A 27,659-nucleotide genomic window follows, 5' to 3' on the forward strand; every position below is an offset into this window, starting at 1 on the left:
AGTCCACGCCTGCCAGCTGAAGAAGAACATTAAGAAAGACCATACAATAATTACAAAACAATGTGGCCACAGGAGGAATTTCTTCCTCATTTCAGACTCCTCTTTGCTGAGCTATCTCGTAACTCTGAACAGGAATGCCTGACGACGTTGTCCTTTCCCCCTTTACAAGAAGTCAATGTGAGTCAAAGCTTTGGAGAACAATAAGAACTCATCTGAACCTCTCAATCTGCCCAAATCTGAAAGTAAGACAAAGTTAACAGGACCACCTAACCCCACCTACAAACCAGTGTGAAAGGGCAGTTTTAAAGCCAGCCTTAGTTCCAAGGCCAATGCTGTCACCCACCCACCCCTGATCAGCAGCAGAATTCATGAGATCTCAGGTACTCTCAAGCTCATCCCTCGTGCCACTGAAATTCCCTGAAGGATGGTGAGAAATTAGTTAATCCCTTCTTTGCTCTTTCCCCACATTTACTTGCACTGTAAGTACCAAGCCACCCAGCATCCCTTTCTCCAGGGAATTGAACGTCACACTGCATGCACAATAATAATATGGTTTTGACCACCCAGTGACCCATTTCAGAGGATCTAATGAAAAATGTAACCACAGCTGAATGAACTGTACTGCTAGGTTGCTTTGATTCTTTTCCCTCACCCTTTTACAAGAACCTAATTTCCTGTTTAATATATATTCGAAGACATAATTAAGAAGAGATGAAGTTGAGGCAATGCCTTCTATCCCCCCCTCTTTTCTCTCTCACTCCCTCCCCAGAAGAACCTGACCCATTCCCTTGGTGTATTATTGCTGCATAACCAGGAGTCACCTGCCTGGGCCAGGGTAACTTTGAAACTCCAAATCTGAAGTAGCAAAGGAGGAAAAAATACAGCCTTATCTCAAATATCAAGAGTCAATTCCTTTCAACCACAGCATCCACAAGAGGCAAACTCTGGGCTCCGCTTGCATTCCTGCTGGCCAGCTCATTGTCTTCAGAGCTGCAGAGACCTGACGCTTGGCCGTGAGCTTCCAACCCCCTCAGGAAGAGGCATTTGGACAAGGTCTGCTGGACGCTGGTGGTGGTTCGGTGCAGCAGTGGAAGAAGGCTGCCTTCTCTATCCCTGGCCCTTTGCCTCTTCCTTAAAGACTTGAAAGATGACAAAACAGCCATGCATTCAACAGGCACAACTGGATTTATTTTGGCAAAAATTCAAGAGTTCTGCAGGACTGTCACCCCTCCAGCACCAGCAGAGAAGACACCACAAGCCTGCCTGTACCAGGAAAAGCAACTGGAGCAGAGGACCAGCACAGAATACAACTGCCCAACGAGACACGGAGAACACGTTCCAGCTAGCTTTTTTTAAAATCAAAACTGTAACGACATCATAGCACCACTATAGCCACAGCACCAGTACACTGAGCACTCCAGAATGCCTCATGGACACTAACAAAGAAAGCCTGTCATGCTGGTATCTAGTTACCCCACTACTTCAGGGGCAAGCCAGATCAAACCTTCAGCCTCAGGAGTCACTGCGGATCCAGCTTTCAGCTAGAAAACCTTTGCAGCTGAACGGGGAGGTCGTTAGGGCTTTTTCCACCCCCACAACCAGAAACGCAAAGAGAAGGAAGTCAAGGAACACATCCAGATTTTGCTGCTACAGTGACACAGGCTCCTGTATCTCTGGAAATGAAAGCAGGACGATGCTTGAATTCTTGCCCTGTAACATAAAACATCTAGAAAAATAGACGAGCGATTTTGGAATAACTTGGAAATGGGCAACGGAAAACTATCCACCAAGTTATTTTTCAAATTTTGTGGCTTGCTTTCACAGTCTTAAGTTCATGCTGAGTTAAGAGCTCAGAGAACAGAGCTTTTCAGAAAACTGAAGCTGTTATCCTTCACCCACTTACATACCATCTGGAGTAGGATAGGAATGAATGGGACAGGACAAGATGCAGGCCTGCCCAAGCACATGCAGATCCTTAAATTTAAATTCACTGAGCCCATCTACAGGGAAGGTGTCCCATCGTGTGTTATTGAGCCAGAAGATTTGGGAAGAACATCCCAGCGATGCAGCTATATCATGCTCACAGCTTGGGCACCTCTTCATGGCCTTTCACTTCCCTGAAGTTGCCACATCACCTCTGTTACAGGCAGAGAGGTACTTGAAGAGGTGAACTAATGAAATTTGAGGTTCTAAGGGCCCACCGCCTTTTAACCAATGTATTTGGGGCCTTAACAAGTGTGAGGACCACCTAAAGCCTTTCCTTTTGCACCACAGCCTTTCCCTGCAGCAAGGCGATACGCAGACAGTCACTGTTTCTCCTTTACTTTTTCCCCAGAGGCTTCATGTACTCATCATGAGTGTCCCAGCTCTCTTCTGGATTGAACTGAAAACTGAGAAACCATCTCCAAGGTAATTATTGGGGGAATTCCCTTGCAACAGCCATGAGGAAAAGTACTCCACAGCAGGGACAACGTGTAGTATGGCACATTATGCAGCCAATTTGCCTCTCTCAGAGGATAAGAGAAATCAGTGCAGATATCCCAAGTAAGAGCGAGAGCAGGGGCATGCCCATAACCCATCTCTGTCAAATGCTTTCCTTATCTCACATACCTACACCGCTCCTTACCAGACTACCAACCTCAAATGGTAACACAAAGTCAACATGTACAATGAACAGCAAGAGATTACAAGGAAAAACAAAGCAGAGAGACTGTTAACCTACCAGATCTGTCCAACATTGACCAACGAGAGGTAGAGAACCCACAGGACAGCCATGAGGACCATGTTTGCACATCCAGTTACCAACACAAAGGCTGAAGTGGTCAGGCCACACAGGGAGAGGTAGTCCAAGGTGCTGTCCATGTCTGACCAATCCAGAAACCAGATGATTGTCGGCGCGTAGCTCAGAGCATCCAGGTTGATCTTCCCTTTGAAATACTTTTTGACATTCTGCAGGTACAGTTTACAAGGGAGCAGCCCCTTCTCTCCTATCAGCTGCTTATTTTGATGATATGCCACCAGGAAGGCCACAACTAGAGGAAAACAAGGAGGGGGAAAAACAGTATTAGAAGTCATCCAGGCTGAGTCCAGAGTTACAGAAGTATATTCATGCCTCGGGAAGGAATTGATTCACATGTCCTCATCTCCATTAAAATACAACACAGTCATTTCTATTAACCATGATGCAAAAGGCAGAGGAATTCTATAAATACTGTCTGTGCCTTCACACCAGGAAATGGCACAGAGTCTGTTTTGAGATAATTTTCTCCTCAACAGCTGTAAGGGACATGCCACTTGCTTCAGGCAAACTCAACAATGCGCTTCTGGGAAAAGCTCCCTGTAAGTGAGCGACCTGACCCAGCACAGAAACAGGAGGCTCAGCCCAGCTCTGTTAGACTCTGCGTGACCCTACGTTAGTCACATACACTATTCATCTCCCCATGCAGATGAGGTAAACAGCTTAATTGCACTGCAGAGTACGAGTGAGAGTAATGCATTCATTTCAAGACTCTCAGACAGAATTTCCTTTCTACAAAAAGCATTCGGAAAGGAGACACCGAGAAACCCTCGGCTCACGCACAGATACCGGGGAGCACAGCGGAAGCAGCCACAAGAGCACACGCAACTCCCTTCGGCCCGGCGGCAGCAAAGACACAGCTGTACTTTCTGACCCCTCCTATTTCAGCTTCACAAAACATTTTGCAGTGTAAATAGACAACAGCTCCAGCATGGGCTTTGTTGTGGATGGTGATTTACAATGTCTGCACTCCCAGTTCAAATAACCCACGGCAGACTGAAAGCAGATTGTTGCCTGTGAGGTTATGTTGTCCTATAAAGCCAAAGCTTATCTCCATTTTTACATAACACCTTCTGTGCATCTATCAAATACTGGATTATTTCCTTATATTGAAAACACTTAATATTTCAAAATACTGTTAATGAGACAGCTTAAACTCATACCGTTCAAGAAGGGTCCAAAGGACACCTTAAGTCTTTTGGCAGCATAATGGTTAATGGTTATACACTGCAATTGCAGAATACAGTAGTCATACTATGGGCTGACCTTCTGGATCCTCTCACATCCTGGTAGGTTAGAAATACAAAATCTTAATATTTTCCTGTCCTCTAAATTGCTACTTTTTACATGTCACTATAGCTCTCTCATTTATAGTGTCTATGCTCTTGCGCTGAACAATCTTAGAACAGCCAGATGCTTTTTTTAACAGCACATAAGCAATTTAATTACAGATTGTAGACCTAGAATTTGATGTTCTACAGAGAAAGTTGGTCAGCTTCTAGGGATTATCTCATATTTTAGGAATCTCCTCCAGTTACCAATTTGCAGTTAGTAACTGCAGTAATCTCCATTTCTCAGAAAAAAAAATGATGAAGGCCAACATTTCCTGATTAGGCTCCATACATTTTGCTCCCAGCAGCTAACTTACCCATCTTTCAAACATTTTCCAAACACCAGCCACGTCACACACAGCAATAGCAGAGGACTCGCAAAAGGCCAATTTGTTTCCCCCCAGTCCCCCTTAGTTAATGATCAAATCTGTTTCCTTCCTTATCTGAATACTGTCATTCTGCAAACACAAATTCTGGTGTTCATCTGGTTGGTGTCTCTCACTGGGAACATTGGGGGAAAGTCTATGTGAAACTATATCCCGAGTTCAGGCCTGGATTCCCGTTTCTTTGAAGTCTGATTAGCAACCAAAAGTCTGCAGCCCCAGGGAATAAAAATAAATGTCCCATTCCCCCCAGACACGCACAAAGGTCTCCAGTGGATCTTGGTTAATCCACTTAACGCTTACTCCACTTTTTTTTTTTTTTTTTAAACACACGCCATGCATTTTGTTCTCATTTGAAAAACCGCTAAAACTCACAATCCAACGCGTATCTGAGGTCACTGGGAGGGTTTCCATTGATTTCAACAGATCCTGAATCACAGCGCTAACACAATAAAGTTGGGGGTTTAATTGGTTGTGTCTCCTTCTGTCTGTCTTTTATACACAGCAAAGGATTTTACTAACAAATAGAAGACACACAGAATATTTTATTCAATTATGGACAGGGAAGGATAAGACAAAAACTGATCGCAACACTGAAGAATCAGTTTTGGACTGCAAATTAAGTGTTTTATATTTTAAAGCATTCATATTTTTCTACCAACATTCAGTTCGGCATCAGAAAGCCTGACACGTGAAACCAGCACAAGTATAATACTTCTGAGCCTCAGAGAGCTTAATATCTTCATTTTTGGCGTTTAAAAAAATAAAGACCAACTCTGCCTTAAAGCTCCATGGCTTCATTTCCCTTGATTAGCACTGCAGTTTGCTGCAGTTTTCCAAAAGTGCTAATCAAATTCACCTCTAAATGCTACAGAAATTGCTGCCCCAACCCATAACTGCTAAGCAGGTTTTTTTTCTAAAAAAATCTAAATTAGACCCCTGCACAGTATGCAAGATAAACAAGGAAAGGGTAAATTAGGAAAAACAAACTATAGCTATTGCAGAAAAGTACACATTGTATGTACAAAATACTGTACAGCCTTTTTAAGTCTGAAAGCAGCAGACTGCATTATAGGTTGGCATGAACTGCACAACTAAAGATGGGCTCCAAAGTGGTTTTCTCCCAGAACACCGATTTCTCCCAAGACACCGCACTGCTGATATTTCGCACGTTACCATTTCACAGCTAAATCCCACCTGCAAACGGCCCTAATTTACGAAGAACTCATCTAACCTGAAACAATCCTGACCATTCCACTTAGGTTTCGATCCATCACCCTCCCAAGCCATCGCCAGCGCCGTTTATTGCTCACACGTGTGCAGCGTTTCCTAGACGTGCTGCTCCGTCCCGGATCCAGCTCCCTCTCCTGGACACTCCCCAAGCTGAGCCGCTGTCTCGCACCACGCCGTGCTCCCTTCTCCACTCATCTCTGGCATCTTTTGGAGCACCTTTGAAAGGCACATCCCTTAGGCAGCACCCACTTCTCAAACACCCCCACCAAATCACCTAGACCTGCTCCTCCAAGGCACCAGCTATGTCTTCGAGAGGCTTCGCCCTGTAGGCAGTGGTTCCCACGCTACCCGACACATGCAATAGTTGAAACTAAAGACAGATTCCACAAAGGATTTCAGCAACACAGGAGATGAACAGATCCAGGGGAAAAAAAGGGAAGTTATTTATCAGCTTGGCATTGCTTCCTTTCCCTGAACCCCTCTCAAGAAACTGTATCCTTAAATTGACTGTAACACAGACCCCGCTCCCTTCTCTTTGATCTTGGCTTAGTCTGGGATGGGGGGGGGGAAAAAGTCCCTTTTAGCCCCCAAAGTCTGTGCTTTTCTTCCTCTTCCTTAACCCCTATTCTGAAACCTTCCCTTTGGCCTTGTATTTGGGGATTTTCCACTCTCCATCTTCCCACTCCCTCCAGGTAAACATGGTCAAACAAGTTTGCTTCCACCTTGGGCACTGGCTGGCACGCTCACTGCACTGCCAGGGCATGGGACAAGGTTAATCGCTTCTCTTGTTTGTCTTGTACCTTCTTCCTGGCAAGAGGGTGGCAGAGCAGGCCTATAACATGAACCAGAATTCACCAGGTAGTAAGTCAGCCAATGCTGAGGGGACCCACCTACGCAGCGTGCTGGGTTCAACCACGCCACGGGGTCCAAGGCATGGATGGAGTCTGCTCGAGCAATGGCACTGCATTTGCCTCAGCCTCTCCAAATGCTCTGTAAAGCCGTGCTCTTGGGTGTCTGCAAGGCTCGTGCCAGCCCAGGGATGTTCCGATCTCTGGCAGCAAAGAGAGAAGGATCTTACCCAAAGGGATGTTGAAATGGCAAAAGAGATGCTGAGCCGGCGAGCACCGCTGTTAGCCAGGCAGGTGGGCAGCGTCTCAGTCACCAACAGAGCTGCAAGACTCCACATCCTGCTTGGGAGAAGCTGCCTTCCTCCTCAGCAAACCCAGCTCCTGCATTTGCAAACTTTGGGCAACGCATTGATCAGCATCTCCTGCCAGTTCAGGATTTATTCTTCCATCCAGAACAGCAAACACTTGCATTTCCACGTACTAGGCAGCTTGTCTCCACCAGCTCCCGAGCTACCTCCAGCTCATGCACGTATTGCACCGAGGAGTCCACGGCAGCTTCCCCCAGGATGGAGCAACCTGAGGCAGGGCCCCAAGTCACCCACTCCTTCCAGCCCCTTTAGCAGGCCAAACCCCTCAGAGCGACTCCCACTTTCTGCTATCAGCTTACAAAATGAGAGCATAACTGAGAAGGGTGCTTTTTCAGAGTTCAGAATATACTTTGCCAGCCAGGATACAGAAGGTGATGTTTGCCCATAGCGATCCTTTCCGGCATCGCAGGTGGGAATGATGTGAGGTCACAGCTGGGCTCCTAATCCAGGGACATCCCCTGCACACTCCCAGCACAGCTCTGCACACCTCCAAGTCTCCATAAAACCCCAACACCTTGCCTATCACCCCTGTGGCTGCTCACTGCCTGGTCTTTTTACCAACACTTCCTGCACTTGGGACTTTTCAGCCCGTGCCAGTCTCCCCTGTTCCACCTGAAGCACTTTGCCAGTCTTCTTCAGACTATTCGTTCCTTCGCGGATTGAAAAAACTCAGCCTCAGCGACTCCCATGCTCCCTCCCACTCAGGAGGCAGAAGGAGCCTTTGACAGCTCACATGGGAGCACGCTCCTCTACCTGCTGTGAGCTGATCTTTACATAAGTAATACATGTAAATTGTCGTCAACTGCTAATAGACCTTCACTACTTGTTCTCACCTCAGAAGGTGCTTTACTGTACTTTTCCATTAACTCCCCCCCTCCACCTTCTCCTTCCCCTCCCAGGCTCTTCTCTCTCCCCAAAACTGAACACGTTCCTTGTTCGAACCCACATGCTACCAATAAACACCACCCAAGCATGCAACACAAGAGTCGCCCATCTGAAATGATTTGGTCTATCCATATTGCCCTGTCACCTCAGTTCCTTTCCCCCAGCCCAGGCTCAGCCTGTCATGGTAGGAGAATGAGAGAATCCCATTCTTCATGCTCTGTAAAGATTTAAAGATGTGAAATCCAAAACTTTCCGGTCATATGGCTTTCTCTCTCCCCCCATTAAAAGAAGTCTTAACTTTTACTTAAAGCCTAAACCACAAGAAGAAATGAACCAAGAGCACAGAGCTTTGCATGAAAACCAAACTACATTTTGCACACACAAAAAAAATCTGCCTGGAGCCATATATCAAGTGCACCTTTGACCCAAGAAGGCATTCAAAAAGGCCCTATGCTGGATGCTGGCAAGCTGAGGTTGTACTACCGAAAAGAAGAAGGGGGATAATATTCATGGTATTTTCATTATTATCAGAAAAATGAATCAAGTAAGTTTTCAATTGATAAATTCCCTTGCAAAGTTTTGCAACACAGAAGCAACAACACCGTAGTACTGAGCAAAGAGCCAGAGTGAAGCCAAGCACCCCCTTTTCATCGTGCAACCTTACAGCCACAAATAAACACACAACAAAGTAGTCTGTTCTTAACACTTTTTTGTTTTATTGCTATTCACAGCAAAGCTAAAGACTTTGGGGTGGTTGCTTTGGGGGCTTTTTAAGAGCTTATCTCCCCATTGCCTCTTTGTTTGAAATAAGGTGAAAGCAAACAGAAAAGGCTGGGCTGTGGCACTACTAAAACACTCCCCCATAGGACCCAAAACCCCCTGCAGGTGGAGGATGCCCTGAGAAGATCCCTCTGCTCCAGACCAGCTCTGGGCAAGCAGCAGACTGGAGATAGATTCTCTCCTTCTCAGTTCTTGTTATCATTTCCCCTAAACTACCACTGCTTGCTATGAATTTATCTTCCCATGGTGAAAGCGCTTTGTTCAGGACCAGACACAATTGCATCTCACTTACATGGCTCTTTCGTGCAGAGTTAAATGGGGGGCACGTAGCTTCCTAGGAGGACACAGTGCTAACATGCCGCTGTCGTTGTACAGACTTGCTAACAAGCACTGTGCTGAAATAAAACCTTTCAGGGGAGAAAAAGTGTCAGAAGATGTACTATAATCCTGACTAGGCAAGCTGAAAGCTACTGGGAGCCTTTTAATGTAACTGAGGGAAGAGGAGATGGAAAGCAGGGGAGATGGCTGAGAGAAGGGAGGAAGGACACCGGGGAGAGCCAGGAACCTACAGGAAGCCAAACTCCCCTGAGAAGGCTTTAAATTTCAGAATTAGGAAGAAGTAGCATGAACCTCCTGTAGCTCTAGCTCTGGGGAAAGAAAATACTACTCTTAATACAAAAGGAGAAGGAAGATAAACTGGGTTTAAATAATAGCTTTTATTTCAAAGCACTCTACAGAGCCTGGCTGAAATTGGGAAGGGTGGTACCTTAATTACTTAAACTTCTACATCTCAAATCTAATGATAGCAATCATCCAAAAAGGGCACTTAACAATGATTTAGAAGGAGGGTAAAAGGAGCAAATAATGCACATTTGTTGTCAAGAGATTTGGGAGCAGCTATTTACCTATAACAGCACTTCCAAGAAGACCTCAAAGACTTTCTGCATTGACAAAATGTCAATCATTGCCTTAAAGAAGAAACACACAGTGCAAGACCAGGATGGAAAACCTTCAAAATCTCAAAACGGCATTTCTCCAACCCTCCCTGTCCCATAAATTACTGTATTAGAGACTGCAATTAGCCACTGAAGGACAGGCTGCAATGGTGGAAGTCTGTGAGACAAGTCTCTTCACCTGGCACACCAGTAGCATATAGAGATGCCTCTACAGAAACAGAGTGAGGGGTCTGGGCAGCAGAGCATGGGGTAAGACCTCCACAGTTGTTCTCCTCCTAAGCGTTGGGGGCTGGATTCTGTGTTACTTCACACTCTCCTCCTTTGGAAGGGTTTTACCACTTGGTCTGCCCACACTTACTTGGTGGAGAGAGAGGTCCCAGATCTGAAAACGTCTCTGCGGGCAGAGTTTACAAGCGCACAGTGCTAGTATTAAAACCAGAATTGCGCAGACAGGCGTTTCATTTACCGTAGCGCTCGGCTGGGAGGACCCCGCTGGCACAGCCCCATTGCAAAGAGCAAACCTCACTGAGCACTTTCAGCTTGGATCCATTTTCCCTTCCTTCCCATTCCTGCAAGCAGCAGGTGGTTTTGGTCGCTGACCTCCACAAATCGTCAGAGTCTTTCCCACCTTCCCATCACTAACCTGCCTCTCAGACAACAGCTGCTTTGCCAGGGACTTCCCAGGCCCTGGCTGCTTCTGGAAACCCCCTTCAAAAAAAAGAAGAGGAGAGCTGTTACAACCAAAGGGAGTGGGGGAGAAGGGAGGGCACACAGAAGGACACTTCGCACCTGCCTTGCTCTGCCTCTCCTCCTTCCACAGGAGGAGATCCAAAGGGAAAGCATCTCCCCAGCTCACATCAGGCAATAAAACAACCTCTCGAGAGTGGAGTGGGGGGCAGGAAGGAGGTGACAGGCCCCCAGGTCATGCTTAGTGATTCTGCCCCTCACCTCAGCATCACTGCATACCCCAAATCATGTTTCTCTCCATCCCATCCACAGGGTCCTTCACTCTCCCACCCCTCCCTTTCCACCTAGGAGGGAGAACAAGCTTTCAGCTCACACAGCTGCACTAATAGGCAGCAGCTACAATCATCAGGGGGTGACCACTTCCCTGATACTTTAACACAAGGTCCTCCCCAAAGGATTTGTTGCTTAACACAGCAGGAATGAAAGGGTTACGTTTAAAAGGGTGAAATGAAAGAAGGGGGAAAAACAACCCACGACTGAGGAATGTCAAACTGTCACAACGGCATCAACTGTTTCCTCAGCAAGTCTGAGACTCTGCGTGTGCAGAATCGCCGCGTCTGGGAAAAAAAATAATCTGTCAGAGTAAATGGTTCCATCTTCAGAAAAGAGGTTGGAAGAGCAGCTTGGCACAGAGACTTTAAATTGTTTTCTGCTGTTTCTAAACTCAGGCTCTCGGAAGAGATCAAAAGGCAACCCACCTTCCCTTGAGAGCATCCCACCCCAACAGCCACGTCATGGTTTTGCAGCCTTTGACAGAAGAATCTGCCTGTTTGCAATCTCTCCATCTCAGACACACCAATTAACTTCCACCCCACAAACCCTTCGGTTGTCGGCTGCGCAGCGTTTCCCCCGTGTTGGGATCAGAGCTGGAGCCCGAACACCGCTGCAAGTGACAGCCAGAGCCAGAATCTGACCTGTCTCAAATCTGGCCCAGGTTTCTGGCTTTGGGTTGTTGGGCTGTTACTCGACCAAAACAAACAGCTGAAATCACTGTTACCTGATTGCAACCAATAAGAAGTTGCATAACGAGCAGGTAAACTTCTCCTCTCTTGCACTTCTTCCATTACAAAGGACAGAATCATCCTCCCATCCTGCTCTGGGACACAAATCCTTTCCTCTGAGGCTACCTCTCTCAAAAAGGTCTCTTTACCCTGGACTGAGGAAGCATTTTGGGGTCTCCTCCCTCCTTCTGCCACTCCCAGGTGTTCCCCTTCCCCTCTCCAATTTGGAAAAGTGCCAAATCCAGTTCTTCTCCCTATTTTCTCTCATCCCGCTTTCACTCACCAGCCTGCAATCTCAGCTTCATCCTCTGGCATACGTATCCTCGCTCCCCCTTTCTCCTTGCAGCCCGCAGGTTTCAATCACTTCCACGCTGTAACTCACCTGACCCCGAATCGGCGACTCACTCCTCACCTCTTACTGCTCTCATTGTCCCAAATCAGGTCTCCCACTCACCAGAAGGTCCCATATGTTTGACTCACTCCCCTCCTCTGCCTCATCATCCCCTTCCCAACTCCCACCCCTCCAGCCATCGCCTGCTCCCTTCCCACTCCCCCCACCAGCCCCTTCCCATCAAACACGCCACCACCCTACGGGCCAGCATTTGGTCCCAGATGTGGCACATTTATAACCCTAAATCCGCGACCAGAAAGCAGCGGCCTCCACTGAACGCACAGCGGAGAACACTAATCAGTTTTTCATAAGGAAACTGCAAACCGAGCTACGGGAAACTCAGCAGTCTGGATTTACACACGGGGGAATATCGGAATCACTTTCATTTTGACTGAAAGAGTCATAACCCCGCATTTCACTGAGAGCTGAAACCAAACTAGAAACAGAGCACGTGTCAAAACCATACAAAACTACAACTTCTGCATGGTTTTGATGCAAAATAATCTAAGCAGGCTGGCAGCCTACAAATCCTAACGATTTTGTGGACAAATCTGGGGCAAGTTTAAAATTTGTAACGTAGTGTGTTACATGTCAGTTTAGGTTTCACTGTGAATATTTTTTAAGTGGAACACTAGTGGGCTCCGAGCATGGCTCACAGCGTTACTTGCCAAAGCGAGAGCCAAATGAGCACAGCCAAGGTTGGAAGCTCATTTCACCATTAACTATTTTCAGGCCATGTTAATTGTAGGTCCCAATTGGTAGTGTTGGCACCAAGGACGTCATCTCTCTCCAGTCCTACGTAAGATGCTAAAGACCTGCTTCTGCATAGGACAAAGAGTTCCTCTCTGGCACAGGTAGCTCACATCTACCTTGAAGAAAAAGGATGACCAACTCCAACCAGCTCTGCTGACAGGTACCAGCCTTGTGGCGTGAACAAACTCTCCTTCCAGCTCCACCAACACAGGAGCCCCAACATCATCCAACACCATCCCAGCCGCACGGTCCCTGTCCCACCATCAAAGCAAGAGTTGAAAACAAGAGGCTCTTCCCATTTCACATCTCACTCGTCCCCTCAAGCTTTGTGTACGCAAACACGTACCCCCAACACCCAAAATTAACCAGTATTTTGGTAAAAGGCAGGCAGGGCTCTTCAGTGCAATTGCTGCACCCCTGACACACCAGGATGGGGTCTGTACCTGGGAGCTGGGGCAAAGCACCTGCAGCCCCCATCCCGCCAACAGAGATTCACCACCGAGCACCTAAGATGGTCCCGGGCCTCCTCTCCCACCACAGTGGGACCCCACGGGAGGGCGAGCACCCACCCCTGAGGCGCCCGGGGGCTCCCCCCTTCCCCGTGTCAGGGGTCCCGCCTGCCCCACCGGAGGCTTTGCAGCGGGGAAGGCCATGAGGGACGGGGCAACGCCAGGACTTCACGGGTTTCCTGCTTGACGACGAGCCCGGCCGCCCCCCCACAGCCCCGGGGTTCCTCCGGGACCCGCTCCCCGGGCAGCGGAAAGAAAGAGGCGCGGGGCAGAGACTCACAGTAAAGCAGGGCTATGGATCGCAGCAGCACGATGCGGGTCAGCCAGAAGGTACCCGGCAGAAGCGGCGGCTCGGCCCCGCTGCCCGCCGGCCCCACCACAGCCCGCTCCGGGGCCGCGGGGGCACCGTCCCCCGCCGCCGCCCGCCTCTGCCTCAGCGCCGCGCTGGGCGCCGCCATGTCGGGGCCCGCAGCGAGCATGCGTGCGGCCGGCCCGCCCCCCGCCGCGCCGCGCCGGGCCCTGAGGGCGGCGGCGGGAAAGGCCGCGCTGAGGCGGCGGCGGGGCTGCCCGGGGGCGGACACCGTGTCACCCACGGCGGGGCCCGGGGTTTGTGTGGAAAACCGGCGTTTGTACGGCCCCGGCCGCAGGGAGTGACCGTTGAAAAACGGCGAGAAAGTGCAAAGTTTAAAAAAAAAAAAAAAATGGAAAGAAAAGGAAGGAGTTGGCTGCAAAACCCTGAGGCCGCGAGGAGGGTCTGGCTGCAGCCCCTTCACCTTCACCCGCTGCACCAGGGCTCCGTCCCTGAGGAATATGAAGTTAAATTCCTCAGGCTTTCAACATTTGCCACCGCCATGATTTCTATTTCATCTAGCCATCAAGCACTTGACTCCGTGTTGAGTTCATAAATACTGGTTGTTAGCCAAACCGCTTTAATAAAGCGGCCTCAGCGGTCATTGATGTGTTTAGACGTGCGTCGTGTATCCCGCTTAAGTAAATACTGCCGCACTAAACCGTTCGATGGTCTCTGAGAAAGTATCTGTTATCAGGTGTAACATTATTCAATGCTTTTCAGACTGTAAAGCGGTCCCTTCTAAATGCCTCTTTTGTTTTTCCAGTTTCCCATCACTGCTGCTTGCATTGTTCTCCTTAGAAAAAAACCTACATAATGGTGCATTGTATAGGGAAAGAAAAATAAGCTATTTGTTAAAGGCCTCTGGTATACTGCAGTTTTGCTCTCCCTTTGGATTAGCCACAAGGTTTGGCTAGATAAATTTAAATACATGTAAGCTAATGGTTTCCTTTGTGGGGTCTTTATGAAACTTTTACAGCAAATTCCACATTAAATGGAAATGTCTGTAAAACAAGCTGGATAATTGAGGAAATTACTGAGGAAAAGCAGAGGGTTTAGGCTAAAGATGTAGCAAAAAAAGGAAGGGAACACTGAACTGGGTCGGTTTTCATTGCCGAGGATCGCTCTGAAATCTGCCAGATGCGCAGGTTGAGACGGTAGCAGGAACGAACACTGACCTGAGCTCCGGGGACATCGTGTGTCAACAGCGCCTTGCAACAATACGAGCTGCAAAGTTTTAAACCTATTAAATGGCAGAAAAATGTTGTTACTCTAAAGGACCGATCCAACTCTCATAAAAGGCAATGGAAGCCTTTCCTTTAGCTTTACGGGAAGATGGATCAAGCTATAAAGGAAAAAGTGCAATAAAATGGTAGATGAGAACATCAAATGACCTCCTCCCCGTTCTGCAGTTCCTGCTGGTACACAGCTTTGTGCGGACCATCTTCTGTGTCGGGTTTTCTGCTCACTTCTCTATTTACTGTCAGCTTTTATTTTCATGTGGCGATTTTGCCTCGTGTTCCCCCTTTTCAAAGTAAGGTACCCGAAACGAAAACAATGTAAAAACCAAGCAAGTAACGCAGACAAGATATTTAAGAGCGAAGCTCTGAGCCTTAAAGTCTCAAAGGGAAAGCGATTCATAAATGTCAGGCCGGCAGGCAGGCGCTGAGGCATCATTGATGCTGATCTTCATTCAACAAAACGCGCGCCGCCACGTCCCCCCGCCCGACCCTATTTTGCTGTGTTCCAAACAGCTGCAAAAGTGACAGAGAAACAAGCATTTACTGTCACAGCACCCAGCAGCTGTCCCCACCAGCACCTCAACCCTGCTGTCCCTGGCACCCTAAATTACTCTGTGTTCATTCAGGTCTAGTCTTTCGCCCCTCTGGCTGCCAGGAATTGGGTTTAAATGAAACAGAGAAAGTGAATGTGTGCAGAAATAACTATTTTGTAAAGCAGCATTAACATTTGGGGACTCTTCTAAAGAAAACATACATTCAATTATGTATAATGCAGTTATACACAATCCCGCTGAGCATTCAGCTGCGTTTGCTAAACGAGAGATGGGGATCTTGCAAAGAATTTGGGAGCTTCCTTCTACTAGTTAAGATTTTTCCAGCGGTAATATTTTTTCCATTAAAATCCCTGATCCTTCCCTGTGGAAATCTGATCTTTAACTCCAAGGTAAGCAGGATTAAGACTGAAAAGGATTTTCAGAGGAAGAATTACCTTTTTTTCCTCCTGTATTTGTACAGCATCTGTAATGAGGTGCTGATTCAGAAGAGGGATTCCTAAGTGGTACCATAGGACAAACAATTAGTAATCACAGTGATCATAATTAATAGAATTATGGTTCTCCATTATTTTGAAAAGACACTGTCCAGCCTGTGCTGTGCAGGAGGAAAGAAGAGATCTTTTGCCATCATCTCACCTGACCTTTAACATGTCATATACATGTGGGGAGGTGATCCTGCAAAAGCAAATTTTGTTTTGTTGCTGGCATCGTAGAATATTTGAACAGAAACAACGCATTGACATATCTTTTCCATTCCACTGGTTTTGGTCTTTAGGCATGCATGTTTTCTGGGACCGAAAGAGGAGGCCATCCCTTTCGGGTCTGTAATTGCTTTCAGCTCCGGGTCCTTGGCTGCCAGCACCACGGTGTGCAACTTCAGGCTGGGAAAGCTGCAAGATAAAAAGGCAGAACAAGCCAGGAGTTAACTTTTTCCACTGGGATATTAAAGAATTAATACTCATAAAAGCACTTGTTAGGAAGGGCTATTTTATTTTATTTCAGCAGAAATTCCACATCAGGCCCAATGTAACATGTAAAGATTTTCATGAAGCCCTCACTGCCTTTGATGCACACTGAAGTCAAAGCTTTCTAAAAATAAAAGTCTTTTTTCTCTGATTTCTGCTGCCATGATGAAACTGAGAAAAGGGCTTAGGAATGCCATGCACTCTGCTTGCATTTCAAACAGGAGAGAGGTCAGTGGAGCCCTGCCCGGTGCAGGTGTGCAGAGTTTCTTGTATCAACGCCAGGTAAATGTTCATGGGTTGGAAAAGAGCTGCTGGGGGACATGTTCCTCTATTGTTCGCCCTGCAGCTGCCAAACTATTTCTGTCCAGAAAAAGGAGGGATGCCAGAGCTAAGCACCCCATTAACACAGTAAAAACTAATATTAAACTATTATTTAAGCCTCTCACTTTTCCCCCAGTTCTCAGCAGACTTCAGCAGCTGTGCAAGGGGTGCAAGTTTGCATCCACGCACGGTGGTGGGAGCCTCGAGCTCCCCAGCTCTTCACAGTCCATGGCAGCACCTCTAATGATGGGCTTTGGATGAGGCTGTGCAATAAAAACTTGTGCTCGCTGTGGTGGGAGCACACAGTGACCTTCGTGACAGCACACAGTCATTTTTCACTCCTGCTGTGCAGGTGAAAACAAGAATTTCGAGAGCACAGCTAAGCACAGTGGTGGGAGCTGTGGAAATGCCGAGGACTAAATACCCCAAGTGTCAATTAAAATTTGCAAAAAGGTTCTGTCCCTTTTACTCCTGAATTGTTCAGAGCAGCAAGGCTCATTTCATGTGAACAGAAGACAAATTCTGGACCTAAACTGATCTACAAGCAGCTGAGCCATATAAATTTAGCCTTAAAACGGCAGAAGCAGACACCAGTTGTGTGCTGGAGCCTTCACAAGCACACAGCGTAAGATTGGATCCATCACTACAGTTCATCTTGAGAGCAAAGCTTTTCGGCTCTTCTCTGCTACTTTCATTGAAATTAGTTGAAAGTTACCACAGGTCATTTTTATTTTTTTTTTTTCAGATAGCAGGAGCTTTCCTGAAAAGGATTAAACAATCTCTGAGTTGCCACTGAACTGCTGTATCCTCTGGGCAGAGCATTAATCCTGCAGCCGACAGAGGTTTATTTTAACACCACGCATAGGTTACTCTTATCTGATCAGGGGTTGTTTTCTCTTCGCCTGTAAGGCTCTTTCTATTTGCTCTTTGAAATTCCCATGTAAAATCTGTTCGCAGTTCAAAGGTAGCCAATTTTTGAAAAATGATAACTTTACTGCTTGACCAGATTAAGCGATAGAGCCCACCTTTGGGCTGGGCCTCCATCCAGCCAGGGAAGAAGTGCAGCAAGCGTGCACGTTGCAGAGCACATCCCATCATGTGCAGCAGTTCCTGTGTGCTCTCATGCTCTGAAAATGCCTTCCCTGTCTTCTATTCAAGATGAAATTTCTCCTCCCTGACATTAGCGGGGCTCTGACACCAATGCACACGCACACTTATTCCTGTATATCGAATAGGTCTGGCAGAGAGGAAGCAGGACTGGAGGTCCAGCCACCTCCATGCCATGGGGTTTCTGAGGGTTCCCAGGTGACAACTGACAGTGTGATGGAGCCAAGCATGCGGACCTTGTATTTAGTCTCTGATCCCCAGCAACGCTGGTGTGAGCTGGCCAGAAGCTTTATCGGAGACCACACCAGACTTTAAAGAAAATGAAGCAATATTATCAATATTGACAGGTAGCTGGTGGACCTCTGTGCTGCCCAGTCTGTCAGGAACAGCTGGCTCTGTTCCACCAAATCCTCTCTAAACATACCCTACTTGGGTGCACTCTTCAAGGCTCTTGGGCAACAGGAATCTCAGTTCTTCCCTCCCAGATCTGCACCCTTTTCCTGGAAATCCCTATGTCAGGGCCTGCCCTGCAGCAGGTTGGGTCAAGACAGAGAGGTGTTAAGCTGAGTCTAGATGACACATCGTGTGGGATCACTGCCCTGCAGCTCCGTCATTTGCCTGGCCCTGTGCAAACACCGCTGGTACTTTGTCATACAAAATTTGAACATGAGGCCCCCTAAAACAGATGATGTCACTTGAACCCGCTTGTTGTCCCAGCGTAATCTCATTCCGTTTCATGGATGAGTGAACTTCTCAGGAAATGGGAGCTACTGACTTTTCCCAGGTGCTCCAGCTCCCTCCTCTCCCTGCGACGTCTCCGCTTCTCAGCTGGGTGTGTGAGGCAGGGCAGCCCTGCACCCTCCACCAGCTCGGCTGAGAACTGATGCTCGGAGACGTGGAATGGTTTGTGCAAGATCACCAAACCAGACGTGAAGCAGGACACGTACCCTGCTCTGGTTCCAGGCACTACCTCTTCCCCGTGCCCATCTCTGGAGTTAGAGGAAGCAGCTACCAAAAGTTGTCCTCCTCCTTCTACCTGCACTGGACAAAGAGGAATTCAAACTTGTGGGCTGGGAAATGCAACTCCCTGCCTCGGGCAGAGCGGGGGAGCTGTGGAAGGCAGCAGCATGCAAGGGGGAAGAAAACCAATGTCTCCAATTCCTGCTGTCCTTGGGGGCTTCTTTTGCAGGAATTTGACTTGCAGTTGAAGGCAGGGATCAGAAAATAGAGGCTCTTGTTTTTGTTCCTACCTCCGTGGGCTTGCCCCAAAGCTCCGAGCATCCCACAAATCCCTTCCCAACCTCAGCCACGCAATGAGGTTTGAATCTTCCGAGGAAACTACTCTGCAGGAGAGGCTGTCTTTGAAAAAATGAACTAAAAATAGAGATTATTGCTTTGACTCAGCCACCTCTAAAATGGATGAGATACAATTTACCTGACTCACAGAATTTCAGTAAGGTAAACTTAAAGAACTCTGAGATCCTAAAGAAACAGGCATTATAGAAATGTCTGTTAATTATATGTCACAAGAGGAAAAAAAAAAGTTCTGCCAGGTGTCCAGCAGCACTGCAAAGCCACCGATCTGAAGCCCAGGGAAACAGAAACCCTTCCTCGGTCTCATTAAGCTTTGGATTGGGCCCTGAAAGACAAGTTCAATTAATCCTCCCTTGCAAGTTCAACATATATAATACGCCTTAAGCCTTAAAGTCAATAATTTTTAAAATGGCACTTTGTAAAATTCTATTACAAAAAACCCCCAATAACCTTTGTCCAAAAGGTAACTCACTTTGTGACTCTGCAAACTGAAAGCTGAAATCTTGAGAAATTACTAATAAGGAAACGAGAGAATTCTTAAGTAAAATAAAATCCCACTTTGCACTTTAACGGAATATATTCATTTTCACTTAGAAGGCATATGGACATTCAGGCACGTTTAAATCGTGTTACATTTAAATTTAAAGCGTACCCTTTATTTCAAGGTGATTATACATCGCAGTAATTAAACAAAATGCTCTCAAAACCACCACGTTCCTGTTACTTTTTAAATGCAGGAATTCTTGAAGCACTCGCACAATTTCTATTTTTTTTCCTGTAAATCTTGTACTTGACCCTCTTTTTCCAGAGGGTAGCAGGGCTGGGGGGAAGCAGCGGCTAAAACTGGAATTTGGGGAGTTGCTTTTTGCCAGTCGCAATTAGAAGGCTGGATTCCGCGGATAATTAGAATCAAATGCTCCAAATAAATGCTGCAAAACCAGGGCTCGCTTCGAGAGGGGCAGATCTTTTGAAAAAGCGGATTATTTTTAAAAAAGCGGACCCACCCCCCCGCCCCCCCAAGACCCAAAGGCTCACCCCGAGGTGCCGCATCCTCCTCCGGAGCGGGCAAAGCCTCTGCCCTCCCGGGGAGATGCCCCGGGGCCGGCACCGAGCCCGGAGGTGGGGAGGCTGTGGGGCTCGTTTCGGTTGTTTTCAGCAATTCGCCGTTTTCCTCCGTTATTTGCCCGTTGGAAGGAGCGGGGAGCGCACGGCGGCCCCGGGGGCACCGGGGCTCGGCTGCCGGAGGACTGCACCGGCTGCGGGGGCACACGGGCAGCTCGGGCTCCGCTTGTAACCGGGAGGCACCGGTGCTTCTGCCGCGTCCCGATCCCCCCCCCCGACCCCCCAGAAATCCCCTCGGAAAAGAGACTTAAAGAAAGGAACCGGGGCACGAGCGTCCCGCCGCACCGGAGCCCCGGGAGGCGGTGGCTGCTGCTGCCGCCCCATCCCGGTGCCGCTCCGCACCGCCTCACCGCGGCGGCCCCATCCTGGGGGGCCCGGGGAGGGGCTCAGCATCCCCCCACCGGTACCCCCCAAAATGGGGCGGCGGCGGGGGGGTCCCTCCGCGCACCGGGCGTATAAAACACATCCACACCGGCGCGGGGGGGGGGGTCCCCGCTAGTACCGCAACGCACTGAAATCACGGGATAAAATAGTGGGGAGCCCACCCATACCGAAAGAGGAGCCCCCCCCCCCCGGCCGGGCCGCCTCCCGTCGCCCCCCAGCACCTCTCGGTGGCGGCGGAACGGCGGGAGCGCGGGCAGCGCGGCCACGCCCCCTTATGTAAATGAGGGCGCCCTCTTCACCAATGGGAAGCGGCGCCGGGGGCGGGGCCGCTTCCCCTCCCCTTAAAGTAACTTGTTGCCGGGGGCCGCGTCCCGCACTGGACGTGGAGCGCGGAGCGGCGCGGAGCGGGGCGCCGGCACGGCTGCAGGACTGCTTTTGGTTATTTTCTCTTTTTTTTTTTTTTTTTTTTTTCCCCCGGCTGATTTTTATGCATTTGTGACTTTTGTTTTTTATTCTTCTAGATTTGCTCTTTTAAAGTTTTTTTGTTTTCGATTTTTAATCTTTTTTTTCTCGCTCTTCGGGCGCCCGCGGAGGGGTGCGCGCTCCCCGCCGCTTCGCCCGGGCACATCCTCACCCTCGGGGCGGCTCTGCCCCTCGCCCCCTTCCCTTCCCCCCCCTTCCCCACCCCCCACCCCCCCCAATGCTCAACATGACCGAGGAGCACGACAAAGCGCTGGAGGCTCCGTGCAGCCCCGCGGGCACCACCAGCTCCATGTCCCACGTGGACTCGGACTCCGACTCGCCTCTGTCCCCCGCCGGCTCCGAGGGGTTGGGCTGCGCCCCCGCGCCCGCTCCGCGCCCCCCCGGGGCCGCTCCTCTGGGCGCTAAGGTGGACGCGGCCGAGGTGGACGAGCGCTTCCCCGCCTGCATCCGCGACGCCGTCTCGCAGGTGCTGAAGGGCTACGACTGGAGCCTGGTGCCCATGCCCGTCCGCGGGAACGGATCCCTCAAGGCCAAGCCGCACGTCAAGCGGCCCATGAACGCCTTCATGGTGTGGGCGCAGGCCGCCCGCAGGAAGCTGGCCGACCAGTACCCGCATCTGCACAACGCCGAGCTCAGCAAGACCCTGGGCAAGCTCTGGCGGTGAGTCCCGGGCCGCGCATCCCCCCTTCTCTTCCTCCTCTTCCTCCTCCTCATTCCCTCAGCGGGGCACAGCTCCGCGCAGGGAGACCCCCCCCGCACCCCGTGCGGGGACCCCCGTGGGCTGCCCGGGGAGGCGACGGGGGCTTTACCTCAGACTACGCGGCTGGATTTCCCCTCCCGCCGCTTTTTTTTAAAATCTCTTTTTATTTTTTTTTTTTTACTCTTTATAATTCTTTTGGGCCGTCTGTGCCCGTGGGGGATTCTCGAAGTGGCTCAAACTGAAGTGCAGAAATCCCCCAGAGCGTGTCGGCTCGCTGCGAAGGACGCGCGGGTCCCTGCTCCGAAAAAGCCCCCGTGCAGGGGTCTGGGTGCCCTCGGCTGGGTGCTGCCGCTGGGTCCTGCCCCAGCGCTGTGTCACGCGTGGATTTTCCCCGCTCCATCACTGAGATGTGCAGCCCGGGTCCTTTCCTCTCCTGGCCAGGGTTTCCCATCACTCTGTCCCCAGGAGACCGAGACTTTTTTTAATTGCTTCTTTTACAACGGCTTTTTCTAACATTTTTTGCCTTGACTGGCTTACTCGTTGCTTACCAAGCTATAAAACGAAGCAAGCCAATTTTTAGCACTTATTTTAATCTCCTTTCTAATTTCCCTTCTTATCTGCGTGCTTGCATGCTCAGCGCTGCCCAGCGATACAAACTTTTTTTTGCTGGGCGGCATCCGAGCGCGCTCTGCTTTCCCAGGCTCCGCGACGAGCCACGTTTTACCGCGTGGTATATTCGGTCATATCTGGCTGTACCAAACCTGCATCTTTCCTGCTCGTTTGGGCCAGGGATGCTCACGCTGCGGTTTGAGACTCTCCAAGAGTTTGCAAAGAGAGGTCTGGGTGGGGGCGAGTTTTGAAAGAAATAATCCCGTCGCTGTTGCCTTCGTGGTTTCTTTGTAAGCACCAAACAAAGCTGGAAATGGGCAGTGTTGTTTGTCCCGGTGAGGGGGTGGCATTTGTAGGACAAACATGGGAATAATATTTAGCAAAGGGGTTTAAAATGGGGCAGGGGGGTTTGTTTTGACCAGCTATCAGTATCAGCAGTGGTCAGTGTCTCTTGCACCTCTGTAGTTGGTATTTTAATACATTTTTGCAACAAGAGTTTAGCTTTTTTTTGCCATGGCAAATTCGTTTTGTAAATAACTTTCTGGTTGCTCAAATCAGTGTGTGGGAAATGGGGATGTGTGAGTCTGAAAACAGGCTGAAAACTTCTAAGGAAAAGACATTAATTTTGGATTTATTTTTTTTCCCTCCTCCTTATTTAAAAAAAAAAAAAAATCCATCCCAAACCAGTTTGTTAAGCGAAAATGAGAAACGTCCCTTTGTGGAAGAAGCTGAGCGGCTCAGGGTCCAGCACAAAAAGGATCACCCGGATTATAAATACCAGCCACGGAGGAGGAAAAGCGTAAAAGCCGGGCAGAGTGACTCCGATTCTGGAGCCGAGCTCAGCCACCACGCAGGCACGCAGATCTACAAAGCGGACAGCGGGCTGGGAGGCATGGCCGATTCCCACCATCACGGCGATCACACAGGTAAAGGACCCCCACAGGCAAAAAAAAAAAAAAAAAATCTCCAGGTCCTGGGCACGTTGGTTTGGGACATGAACCTGCTGGCAGGCACGGGCTCTTCCGCCCCCCAAATGAATATCAGTGGGATTGGGACCATCCAAATCAGGAGTTGTTGCCCCGTGAGCTGTGGTTTTGCACCAGGTTGTGAACGTGACCACGGTTTTTAGTAAATGCTTATAGAGCTGACTGTGCGATAGGAAATCCCCAAAGCGCAGGGATCACGGCTTCCCAGCCGGCCCGGGAGTGGGGAGAATTAATTGCGAGCTAATAAGGGTTAATAATCTGTTGACCATGTGAAGGGTGCCTGGGGGAGCAGGTCCTGGAGACGCGGCTTCCCCCCGAAGCTCCCCGCTCCTCGTTGGCGCTGCGAATTGGCACAGGGCGCGTGTTGACAGATTCCAGGAGGATTGCGAACGTCCTGCAGCTTCAGACGCGTCTGCACTCTCGCCCAGCCTGGCTGGGGATCCCGGCCCCGGCCCGCTCTGCCGGGACGGCTTCTCTGCCTCCAGGACAGCCGGGCTGGCTTCAGGCTGCCCGCGGGGAGAGTCTGAGCGGGGCCCTCCAAATCCCACCCCCCCACATAATTCCACTTCCCAGGCGAAGGGAAGTTTGTGTGGCTGGGGGGGTCCCGCCATGTCCCAGGGTGATCCTGAGGGGCAGAGCGCACTCCCCGGCTTCTCCTCCCCGCTGTGAACCATCACCCGAGTGGGTGGTTTACCCCTCAGCCCAGGACATGGTCCCTGGCATGGTGACAGGGGCACATCAGCCTCCTCCAACATGGGGCCATAGATTTAAATCCCCCTTCCCTTCTTGCAATAAGAGACGGGGGGAAGAAATGTGCATTTTATTTTTTTTTAAGTCATCCTTCAAGGAGTTGGGTGCTTTGTGGCTGCTCTTGTTAAAGCCTTGCTGTCCCTTTGTCCCCAGGCCAGACCCACGGGCCACCCACCCCACCCACCACCCCCAAAACCGACCTCCACCACAGCAGCAAGCAGGAGCTGAAGCATGAGGGCCGCCGCCTCGTGGAGAGCGGCCGCCAGAACATTGACTTCAGCAACGTGGACATCTCGGAGCTGAGCAGCGAGGTCATCAACAACATGGAGACCTTCGATGTGCACGAGTTCGACCAGTACCTGCCGCTCAACGGCCACGCCGCCATGCCGGCCGACCACGGCCCCAACGCCGCTGCCGGCTCCTACGGCGCGTCCTACTCCCACTCGGCCACGGGCACCGGTGGGACCAACCAGGTCTGGACTCACAAAAGCCCGGCCTCGGTGTCGCCATCCTCCGCCGACTCGGGCCAGCAAAGGCCACACATCAAAACGGAGCAGCTGAGCCCCAGCCACTACAGCGACCAGTCCCACGGCTCCCCCGCGCACTCCGACTACGGCTCCTACAGCGCCCAGGCTTGTGCCACCACCGCCTCCACCGCCACGGCCGCCGCCTCCTTCTCCAGCTCCCAGTGTGACTACACGGACCTCCAGAGCTCCAACTACTACAACCCCTACCCTGGCTACCCCTCCAGCATCTACCAGTATCCCTATTTCCACTCCTCCCGCCGTCCCTACGCGACACCCATCCTCAACGGCTTGTCCATCCCACCGGCTCACAGCCCCACCGCTAACTGGGACCAGCCAGTCTATACGACCCTGACGAGGCCTTAAAGGATGCGTGGAGCCCCCGAGGGCTTCCCCGACTTATGCACTAATGAAGGAATGAAGACGAAGAGTGTGGAGTGCCGCGATAGTTTCCGAAGTGCCTCCTGAGCCACTGGGAACTCTGCTCGTTGTGACTGGATGTCCCCTTGCTTCAAAACTCTCCAAAAGGACAGAGCTCTATTTTTCTTTAATACAATTTAAAAAAAATTTAAAAAAAAATAATTAAAAAAAAAAAAAGGACCGGCGATTCCTTTTGAATAAATGAAGGACAAAACCATTCGACTCCTCTGTGAGGACTGAACTGAATTTACTCGTCGTGGAAGTTGACAAGTGCAAAAGTGGAGCAGGGGGGTGGGAAGGGGGGGGGAGAAAAAAAAACAAAAAACAAAAAGCTGTTTGAGACTTTAAGGGTCTATTGCAATGTGAGGAACGGACCAACCTTGAGGGCAAGAACTCACTCGGACCAACGCAGATGAAACCTGAAAACCCGGCTATTCCGTGTAACAATCTCGTGGGAACAAACGAGTCTGGTGGGACCAACCAATTAAATGTCTGAAGTGTTTTTTTTAGTCAAGAGTTCTTCTAAGCAAGGTTTGGCTGTAATTAACATTTTGTTTTGTTTTTTGGAAGCTTAAAGTGTTTTTGTTTTTTTTTTTTAAATCTGTTAAATATGTATTTATGTTCTGTATTATTTTGTCTTTTAATTAATGAAGTAATTTTGTGCAAAAAGTAGAATTTTAAAAGATTTTAAAGATGGGGTGGGGAGGGAGCATAAAAATAGTGGAGATGATACAATAAAATGGTGTTATGAGTCTATAGATTTTCGTTGGTTTTTGGGTTTTTTCATTTTGAACCGCTGCAGCAGTCGTGTTTGAGAGAGGGACTGAACGAATCTGCCCATCGCAGACCTGGTCACCAACAGGAAACTCAAGTGGGAATGTAAAATAACGAGGGGGGGAAGTTACTAATTCAATTGGGAGGCTAAAATGACTGCAAAAAGGAGCAGGTGATTTTTCTGGCTACCTGCTTTTGGGTGTTAAAATTGGATTTAATGCATTGCAGAGTGTTTGTACACTTTCAGAACCAGGACTACTTTATAGGAAGATGTAATTTAATGAGAAATTATCAACTTCTGCTTGAATTTTGGCTTCTAGGGACCAGATATCATCCATCAAGCTGTGAAACTAAAATCTTCTCCACTAAAAAATTTTTAGGTACTTAGTTTTAGACTAATATTTCATTGATATATTTCTACTTCTTCCATTGTATGCTGAGCATATAATAACCATCTATTTTATGGTAACTTGTGCCTTTAAAAACTTTGTAAATCTAAAAACACATTTCAGAGGTTATCATCTTTTTACCTTTTCTATGTTTCCTACTCTTTTTCTAAAAATATTTTTTGCATATTTCCTTTTGGGGACGTGGGGGTGGGGGAAAATACAGAAAACTCATTTTTATGCAATCTATTTTTCTGTATAAAGTTTGAAAGACTTTGGCTGTTACTTATCTGTTCTCTTCACTAGCTTCTGACTAAGCAATGCTAACTTTTGTACAGATCAATTTGATAAAATTAAAAATTGCTTTTTATCAAGTACGTGTTATGTTTTCTTTCTGCTTGAGCTTATTTCTGTGCTGAAAAACGTGGAGAACAGCTTTGAAGGAGACAGACTATTCAGAATAAAATGTGTTGACCGAGGTTTTCCTTTTTCCTAATGTCTTGGGGTTTTTTGGTTGTGTTTTTTTTTTTAACTTGCTCTCTTTCCCTGTAATAAATGGCATCTTACTATGAGATTTTTAATTATTTTTTTTTACTTTGAGAAGTATATTTCCACACCCATAATCCCAAGGATTTCGTAGGATTTCATTGAGACTGTTCACATGAGTAAGGGTTTGCAAGGTCAGACTACATGGTTTTAGACCAAGTTCATTTTATTCTGTACAGCATGTAGGAATTTTACAGTAACAAATTCTGTTTTCTGGTTGGTGAGCCCATGTAAATACCTCTTAATTATGATAGCAACAAAATTATATGTTGCATTTAGTGGGTTTGGTTTTTTTTTTTAAATACAGTCATTAAAATAGTTACATTTGTGACTTTTTTTTTGCTTATATAAACGAAGTTGCAGTTTGGTTTCACTGCTTCAGACAAACCAGTGCAAGATTTTCAGGCTGGGCCCTAATTGGGAGGAAAGGGTTGGGATTAGGGAAATTCAGCTGCCTCTGCCTGAGAAATGCGCTCAGGACTTGGTTGCAGTGCAGCCCTGTGGAAAATGTTTTAACATGGGGAAAATAAATGTGATGACAATTAATGAAGCTCAAGAACATTAACAAAGTCTGAACAACAGAGTCCCAACGCAAATGTGCTGTTTGCAGTATCTGCCAAGAGCTATCTTGCCAGAGTGTCTGTAACTGGACACCATTTTCTCTGCGCTCATTTACAAAACTGCTGGCAAAATGACTTTATTACACTATAAACCAAAGCTGCAGAATAACTTTCAGAGGAGACTTTCTTTCCTTCTTTCTCCTCCCTCCAGTTACAATGCAAGTTTCAAGTCTTAATCCTAACTCACGCTCAAAAAATAGATGCGTTTTGGCTTTGCCTGTTCTGCGTGTTGAGGTAGAGCTTCCTCTCCAAAGTCACAGACTTTGGGGGGAAAAAAGGGTGAGATAGGAATAGAAATGCTTATTGTTACTTTTTTCTTGATGTTTAATAGCGAAGCTTACAGTAAACTCACTGATAACTGGATCAATCTTTAAAACAGAGTTAAAGTATCTGTATGTGACGGTATTGTAAATCACCCAAAATACTGAAATGAAAAATTGCACCGAAGCGTCTCTGACTTGGGGGGGGAGCCTGATGGGGGTCTGTGCACCCAGCAGGATGAGTCCAAGGCACAGGCTTGGG

The 27,659-nt window shown here is 48.5% G+C and overlaps 3 protein-coding genes across 5 annotated transcripts in view; 1 reads left to right on the forward strand and 2 right to left on the reverse strand.

The window, feature by feature from the left end:
- LMF1 (lipase maturation factor 1) overlaps positions 1–13,461 on the reverse strand; it is a 203,577-nt gene extending 190,116 nt beyond the window's left edge. Inside the window, exons 1-2 of one of the 3 annotated variants that reach the window (XM_074840918.1) lie at positions 13,263–13,461; positions 2,723–3,032 (exon numbers count right to left, since the gene is read on the reverse strand). In XM_074840918.1, the coding sequence (XP_074697019.1) occupies positions 2,723–3,032; positions 13,263–13,461 (509 nt within the window). Of the gene's footprint in view, positions 1–2,711; positions 3,033–13,262 lie in introns of those variants that run through there. The other 2 variants (XM_074840919.1, XM_074840920.1) reach the window with 2 other exon arrangements.
- A 1,798-nt stretch (positions 13,462–15,259) lies between these two features.
- LOC141930064 (uncharacterized) lies at positions 15,260–20,967 on the reverse strand. Its single transcript, XM_074840373.1, has 3 exons — positions 20,914–20,967; positions 19,869–20,320; positions 15,260–16,016 (listed from the first exon to the last, which is right to left on the reverse strand). Exons 1-3 carry the CDS (start codon positions 20,965–20,967, stop codon positions 15,770–15,772), a joined length of 753 nt encoding a protein of 250 aa, XP_074696474.1. The 3' UTR covers positions 15,260–15,769.
- Positions 20,256–26,345, forward strand: SOX8 (SRY-box transcription factor 8). Its single transcript, XM_074841148.1, has 3 exons — positions 20,256–21,482; positions 22,819–23,057; positions 24,021–26,345. Exons 1-3 carry the CDS (start codon positions 21,040–21,042, stop codon positions 24,755–24,757), a joined length of 1,419 nt encoding a protein of 472 aa, XP_074697249.1. The 5' UTR covers positions 20,256–21,039; the 3' UTR covers positions 24,758–26,345.
- Positions 26,346–27,659: the final 1,314 nt, after the last annotated feature.

This window comes from Strix aluco, chromosome 15 (assembly GCF_031877795.1).
Source record: "Strix aluco isolate bStrAlu1 chromosome 15, bStrAlu1.hap1, whole genome shotgun sequence".
Taxonomy (NCBI): domain Eukaryota; kingdom Metazoa; phylum Chordata; class Aves; order Strigiformes; family Strigidae; genus Strix; species Strix aluco.